At 45.2% G+C, this 7,672-nt stretch overlaps 1 protein-coding gene across 1 annotated transcript; it reads right to left on the bottom strand.

The window, feature by feature from the left end:
• Positions 1 to 1,414: 1,414 nt before the first annotated feature.
• LOC136264738 (uncharacterized) lies at positions 1,415 to 2,317 on the bottom strand. The gene has a single exon (XM_066059513.1). It carries the CDS (start codon positions 2,315 to 2,317, stop codon positions 1,415 to 1,417), a length of 903 nt encoding a protein of 300 aa, XP_065915585.1.
• Between the last annotated feature and the right edge of the window lie 5,355 nt (positions 2,318 to 7,672).

Genomic DNA, 7,672 nt, shown 5'->3' with positions numbered 1-7,672 from the left:
TGTGTGGAGCTGATCCATGCTCATGAAGGAGCATGGAGCCAACACTCCAGCTGAGAGACAGCACAAATGCTAGGCTGGAGCTCTCTGTGCACAAGGTGGTTGATGGTGCTCCCTGAGAGCGGCCCCATCAACACTGCCTTGAAGGAGCTGACATTGACCCATTGGGGAGTCGCACATCGACGCTCCTGTTTGAGTGGAGCTAACCCATGCTCGCAAAGGAGCATGAGGCCAACACTCCGGCTGAGAGACAGCACAAATGCTAGGCTGGAGCTCTCTGTAGACAAGGTGATTGATGATGCTCCTTGAGAGCGGCCCCATCAATACCACCTTTGAAGGAGCTGACATTGACCCATTGGGGAGTCGCACATCGATGCTCCTGTTTGAGTGGCCTAATCTGTAGCTAATGAATACAACACAAGTTAGCCATACATATATGCACATATGCATCTGCAGTAATGTGGCAATACACAGCATAAAATTACCTATTGAGCAATGGTATATGGAAACATAAATTTGTAACAGTGTACCCCATGACAGATTGTAGGTGTGAGGTCCTGATATCAGAAGCACATTGTAATTGCTTTATTTGCTGTTATTGATTGATTGATTTATAGCAGTTCTGGTACTACTGAGCCAGAGGTATGGCAGTAGGTATGAAGAGGGGGAGGGGGGTGGGGGGGGGGGGGGGGGTGATGTTTCTGTTGTCAAGTGTTAGCGTCAGCTTCTACTTTTCGATCACGTGTTAGTGCGCATGCGCAAAGTCACTATTCCTATTAGTGCACAGCTATTCTAATTAGTGCCCGTCGATCCCATTTGCGGTCACACTTTATGGTGGATTGTCTGGTGCTGCTGTCGTTCTCAACATTAACTAGGTTTAAAGGTATTTTAAACATTATTTAATGTTGGTCACTTGACTAACCTTTCTTGTGTGCCCTTGCTCCTAAGATGCCAGTCCAGTAGAAGTTCTTCGCCTCCCACGAACTGATGTTTGTGGTGGTGGTTTGGTAAATGTACTTTGCCCTGATTGCCATGTTTGGTTCTTTAAAATTATTTCTTTCTAGTTTTTTGAGGTCAAATATCTAAGGCCCTAAACTTCTGACAATTCTCGATACTTGGGCCAGGAAGGGATTTGGCTTTCAGAGGCATTCTGTGTGCCAAGTACCTTCCCTTAAGCCACAAAAGGAGACCCTCCGTAGCTACATTGAGAGGAGGTGTTTCCTTTATCCAAGTATCAAAAGTTTCTGTGTGAGTGCCTGGTATCCAGATGCAGAGGTATGGCATCACCCACAACTGATAACATGTATTATATTTACATGATTATTATGTACATTCGTACAATTTGAAGTCTGCACTTGGGTAACTCCATAGTATGTATACACTAATGAAAGAAAACTGTTTGTGTAGTTTAGTTGTACTACTGATTCCCAGTAGCAATTGACTTGGAGAGTTTAGCTACCTCAGTGGGTGGAGGCCGGATATATCGCTGGAAGGCATTGCTTTTCCAGCGACCTAGCATCTGGATGTGGGTGTCTGAGATGTTTGCCAGTGATGCCGAGGTTGCTGCTCCTATACGAAAACTATGGGTATTATAGTGGTGCCTGTTTAACTTCAGTTTCCCCATAAGGCTTTGGAGAGCTGAGCGGAACATAGAGTTTGTCCAGCCTTTTCCTTCCTTGGTGATGAAAATAGGGCCTGGGCGACTGTTTCGTCTTGCCAGGTAAGATAGCACTGCTTTAACTGGACAAATAGTTGTGTCGGTGGCACCGACGTAGACTTGTGCACCTTGTTTGAATGGGTCCGTTTTTGACTGCTTGAGAAACAGTTGAAGTAGGCGGGGTTTGATTCTGTTGTCAACTGTGACATCTTGAAGTGAGAGGTGGCGGGATGGGTTGTATGAGCCCTTTGAGGGGATTGTGAATTCACTGACTCTTAGTAAGCCGAAGAAGGCAAGACAGCACATGGCCCACAGGGTGGTGTTGTCATAGGTGGGTTGTTTAGACAGGAGATGTCTGATTTTTCCGAGTAGCTGAGTGGTGATTGGGAGACGCTTCCTCCTTGAGTGAACATCAGCCTGACGCTTTTTAATGCCTCTCAAGATGAGGTGAAGCCGGGGTGTCAGTTGTTGGCTGAAATGGCCGTGCAGTCCTTTACAGATGTGCAGGTGTCTAACTGCTGATAAATACACTTTAATGGTTCCATGGGAAACATTGGAAACTGCCAGGTGTGTTGTAAACAGCGTCAGAGCACCTTCGGATCCAGGGAGTGGCTTAATTCCTACTGCCTTGCAGAAGTGAAGATATCTTCTTTGACCAGCCATATAGGTGGATCTGCTTGACTTGGACAAGCCAGTTTGCAGGAGCTTTTGTGCTTTGCTGAGGAGTCCACGGATGTGGGTATTCTGCTGGTGGCCACCTATAGGTGAATGACCAGCAGTGATCTAAAACATTCCCCATGACAGTGTGCCCTTATGCATTTTTAAAAAAAAATTATTTATTCTCAATAAGCAGTGTGCACTTAATACATTCTATTATTAACATTCTCAGTGAACAGTATGCAATCATACATTTGGGAACAAAGACACCGTGCGGCTAAGTGCAGTATACAGTTATAATATACATTGAGTTATGTGTGAGGTGTTTGTCTGGTGCATTCAGATCACTAGGAGTGGATCTGCAGTCTGTTCATGGTTCGCTTGAAGTGGCGCAGAAAAGAAGGTGAAGTCCAGTCCTGCTTTTGGGGTGATACCAGTTTTAAAAGGGGTGTTGGCATCGTCACAGGGATTCTGGAGACATGAGGGTTTGCCTGAAGAAATTCCATTGCTTTATTTCTTGAGAGCTGGTCCGCGGCAATGTTTACTGCTCCAGGGATATGGGAATCAACTACTCTGATGTCGAAATGAGCAGAGAAGAACCAGAGACATCACAGCAAATGCATGGCAACTGGTTCCTTGGAAGAACCTTTGTTAATAGAATCAACGACGCTCCGGTTATCGCACTTGAATTTTACTCTGTAGCCAGATAGTAAAAGCCCCCATACGGCACAGCTTAAAACTATTGGGACAAGCTCCTTAGTCATGATGTCCCTTCGTGACCACTCGTTGCACCACGTCAATTGAATCCACTTAGTCCCAAAGACTGCACCGCAGCCCCAGGTTCCCGATGCATCAGTGAGTATCTCGTGGTCAGGGAGAGAACAAGTGAAGAAGCCGCGGCCATTCCAAGAAGAGGCAAAGAGGTGCCACCATCTTAAATCAGACTGGAAGGCTGTGTTAATGCGAGTATAATAAGACAGACGCTTGAGACGAGCTGCTGTGCGGTACATTCTGGATAAGAATGTCCTCCCTGGGGATACTACCTTAGTAGCATGCTGTAGGAGGCCCACCAATTAAAGTATCTCTCTTTTAGTGACTTTCTTTTGAGTTAACCCGGAAGCAACTTGGAGGCGGATTCGTTGTAACTTGTCATCGGGCAAGCATGCCTGCATGCTTTGGGAGTCTAGTGTAATCCCTAAGAAGGTCAAGCAATCTGAAGGTCCCTCAACCTTCTCTAAAGCCAGGGGAATTCCCAGCATAGAGCATATATCCTTGATCTCAGATAGGTGATTAGAGCGTGTGGGGGACTGCGGGGGGCCCATCGTCAGGAAATCATCCAAGTAGTGGAGTACTGGTGTGACCTGCTGTTGTTCAAGTATCCATGACAGTAGATCTGCCAGAATATTGAATAACTTGGGGGCGGACCTGAGTCCAAAGGGTAGGCAGGTGTCAATAAATATGTGCTGATCCCATCTCATAGCTAAGAGATGGCGGTCTGCTGGGTGAACCGGTAGAAGGCGAAAGGCACTCTTGATGTCTACTATTGCCAGCAGTGTGCTCTGGCCAATCTGCTTGATATGTTCAATTGCCGAGTCTACCGTAATGTACTTCAGGGAACACAACGTCTTGGGGATTCCTACATTAACACTTCCCTCGATAGGATGAGAGAGGTCGACTATCGGCCTCCACTTGTTAGGCTGGTGGTTCTTAGGGATGACCCCAAACCGACTGACGTGTGCCTGTGGGACTACGGATTTTGGAAAAGGGCCAGCTACACGTCCGAGTGCCATTTCCTCAGTCAGATAAGTCTGCACTACGTCTGGGTGCTGGAGTGCACAACTTAAATTCCGTTTAGCTGACTTCAGTGGTGTTGATTGATCTCTAAAACCGATACGAAACCCCTCAGTTAGTCCAGTGATGAAGAAATCCACTAGTGGCCTGTTTGGGTGGTCTGTCAACATCCTTTTCCAATTGTCTACCCTCAGCAGTGTAGAGATTACTGTGGCCCCTGGTGGAACTCTTACAGTGGCTGGAGTTCTGCCCAAGTGGGATGACCACGCTGAAATCTATTTGTCATAGTTGCAATGCACGTCTTCAGTGTGGACTCCAATAATGTGCTCCTTTGTCATCACTACAGAGGGGGAAGATGGCGATATATACGTGTGTGTGTATATATATATATGTGTATGTAGCTACTAATTGTATGTGTGCATGCTTGTGCTAATTGAATCTGGCTATGTAATATTCTCATGCCGATGCAGCGACACTCATGCTTTTTTCATATTTAGGTGGATACTCAAATTTAATAAGAAACCATGAAACAAACACAATAGCTACCTAAAGTGGTGTGCTGTGCGAGTAAGCAGAGTAGTTCCAGGAAAACAAACAAAAAAAAACAAAAAACACAGTCATTAGTAAATTGAGTACTTTACGGCATCAGGGGTCGTCTTTCAGCTTGCTTGTTTACATGTTGGGGTTGGGTAGCTGGGCATTGGGATGCCTTATGCTGCCTATCTTGCTCCTTGGGGCTGTGAACACATCTGTAACACGTGTTCATAACGGCAAGCTGTCCGAGTGCACCCATTGGGGCTATCATTCCAATCTAAGCAGATTGCCATTTTCTTGGGAGGGGGCTGGTTTTGGCGAAGTGGTCGCTGAGGGGAGGTGGGTGAATGTTGGGGCCCTGAGCCTGGTGCCTTCTGATTGCCCTGTCTGGGAATGCTGTGTTCCAGATGGTGATGTCAATTACAGACCACTGTTTGGTGCGGGAAGCAGATGCTTTGAGGCAAAAGCGGCGGTCATACAGGATACATTGTCTCTCATGGCAGAGCTGAGAAGCCCCAATTATAATGTTTTGATAGCCGATCAAGTCAGCGATGCGTTTTGGTTTACAGCGAGATATTACGGCCATGTATATGCCGAAGCACTGGATCCAATCCACAATGTCGAAGACTTCCGGGGGTCGCCTGTGTGATCCTGTGGGCTGATCACCTGAGTTGAAGTCCACTGACTCCAGGTAATTGGGATGATGTTCTGCCATCTCCACAAATAGGCCTTCTTCCACCCGCTTCACAACTTTGAGGGGACAGGGGGATGCCGTTGCTGATCAGTACTGGTGGGTGCAGCTTCTTGGATGAGTAGACAGACCCTGAGCTGGAGCTGTCAATGCTAATAAGGTCATCCTCTAACTCCTTAACATGAGGTATCTGCTCACTATCAGGAAGCTCATCAAAGGCTAAGGAGGTAGGAGAAAGCAGACTGCATGCAGACAGTTTATCGAGGGAGCATAATGTGCAATATAGGTATTGGTGCTGCAGCTTGCCGCGAAGTTTGTTAATGCATTTACATAGTTAGCCACTGTATATGGTGTGCTTTATATAGAGCTACCACGAGACCACACAAAACATTACTAGTGTGCTTTATATAGAATGCTATATAGGTTGTCATTATATAGGGTACACTGTATACTAGAGGACTGTACAGTATGTTGTGCAACTACTTACCAAAGTCTTTGTGCTCTGCGTCTTCCTCCTCTGAACTGGACTGGGATTCACTGCTGGGCGACTCGTCTCGGCTCTGATGGCGTGCTGTCGAAGACACTCTTCTAGAGCTGCTACCATCCCTACGTGTGCATCGGCTGCCTTTCCTTGCATCCGGTACCTCGCGCCAGTGGGCGTCGGCGACTGCTACAACTATGCTCGGAATGTCGGTTGTTGTCAAAGGGCGTGCTTCCGAAGAACTCCCCGTCTTTGTTCTCTTCGGACTCGGGTTACTGCCACTATTTGTACGCTTCCTCTTCATACCGGTAGCAGTACCCTTGTTTCCAGCTGGGGGCATCTTCTGCGGGATTGTCTTTTTGCTAGTCGAAGTGGTCTCCGTATTCCGGCTCTTCTTCTGTACTGGCGTCTTCTGCGGTGGCGTCTTTTTCGACTGTGATCCCGTCGAAGTCGTCTCCGTGTTCCGGGTCTTCTTCTGTGCTGGCGTCTTCCGTGATGGCGTCGTTTTGGACTGCGAACTCGTCGGCATGATGTTTTTGTTGTCAAGCGTTAGCGTCAGCTTCTACTTCTCGATCACGAGTTAGTGTGCATGCGCAAAGTCACTATTCCTATTAGTGCACAGCTATTCTAATTAGTGCCCATCGATCCCATTTGCTGTCACACTCTTTGGTGGATTGTCTGGTGCTGCTGTCGTTCTCAACATTAACTAGGTTTAAAGGTATTTTAAACAGTATTAAATTACCTAGTGTCCATTTGGTTCTACTTGGGGTATTTAGAGTTAATGAATCACTCTCTAGAATTCATATGGGTATAATTACATGAAAATAACAAGGAGAAAACATCCTGACCACCTGGTAGACTCCTGTAAGCGTTCGAGTGTAAATCGAATGGCTGCAGGTTCGAGACTACCTAGGTCCAGTCATGGATTTTTTCTCCTTTCTGCAACTTTTCAAACACACCTTATGTAGCTAATGTCTTTGTATCTATTGTCTTTGAGCAGGCTGTAGGACCAGGTGTCCTACAGGCCTTCAGCACTTGTGCTGTAAAGCTTTAATAAATAAATAAATTAAGATGTGATGTTTAACCAAGCAAATATGGTATTAACTGTTTCTTGGTAGAAAAACACTTCACAGAAATAACATCAAGAGACTGTAATTAAGTAGTGGCATGCATCCTCTACTGCAACACTCAGCCCTTGAACATAACAATTTCAATCATAATACGTATAGCCTTGAGTTTTGAGAATTGCTCAAAAGCATAATAGGCCATTTAAAAGCATACGTAGTTCACATAAGCTAAAACTTTATTCTAGCACTCAAGACTAACAGTGCACAAAGCTTGCTATTTAACTAGCAACCTCAAGTCTGTCTAACTTTAAATACTGTTTAGTGTCACTAAATATGACTGTATTAGTGAAGTGCAATACATATTATTGTAATATCAATCTAATCCAAAATAGCCAAGCTTAAAAAAAGAGTGCGGCCCCCAAAAATGCTATGGTGAAAAAAGATGTGAAATCCAAGGTGGGGGCCAAGAAATGGCTGTGATGGTAGGTTAATGGTAAAAAATTTTAATAACGACAATTCAGGTGAATTTTGTGCCGCTTCACATCTTTTTTCACCATAGCCTTTTTGGGGGCCGCACTCTTTTTTTACAGCTTGGCTGTTTTGGATTAGATTTCACTTCTTTTTGTATTTGTATACTCCAAAGCCGGCCTATGGCCGGCTTTGAGGTATTTTAAACCTATCTTTTTTTTCTTTACCACAGGAAGAGGAAAAAGATGAAACAAATGTTGAATACTTTAAATATTTCTGATTTTATCAGTAAATGTACATTTTATATATGTAATACATATATTTATTAC

This window comes from Dysidea avara, chromosome 8 (assembly GCF_963678975.1).
Source record: "Dysidea avara chromosome 8, odDysAvar1.4, whole genome shotgun sequence".
NCBI lineage: Eukaryota > Metazoa > Porifera > Demospongiae > Dictyoceratida > Dysideidae > Dysidea > Dysidea avara.
The sequence above is the reverse complement of the archived record's forward strand: the minus strand, read 5'-3'. Positions and strand labels throughout refer to the sequence as shown.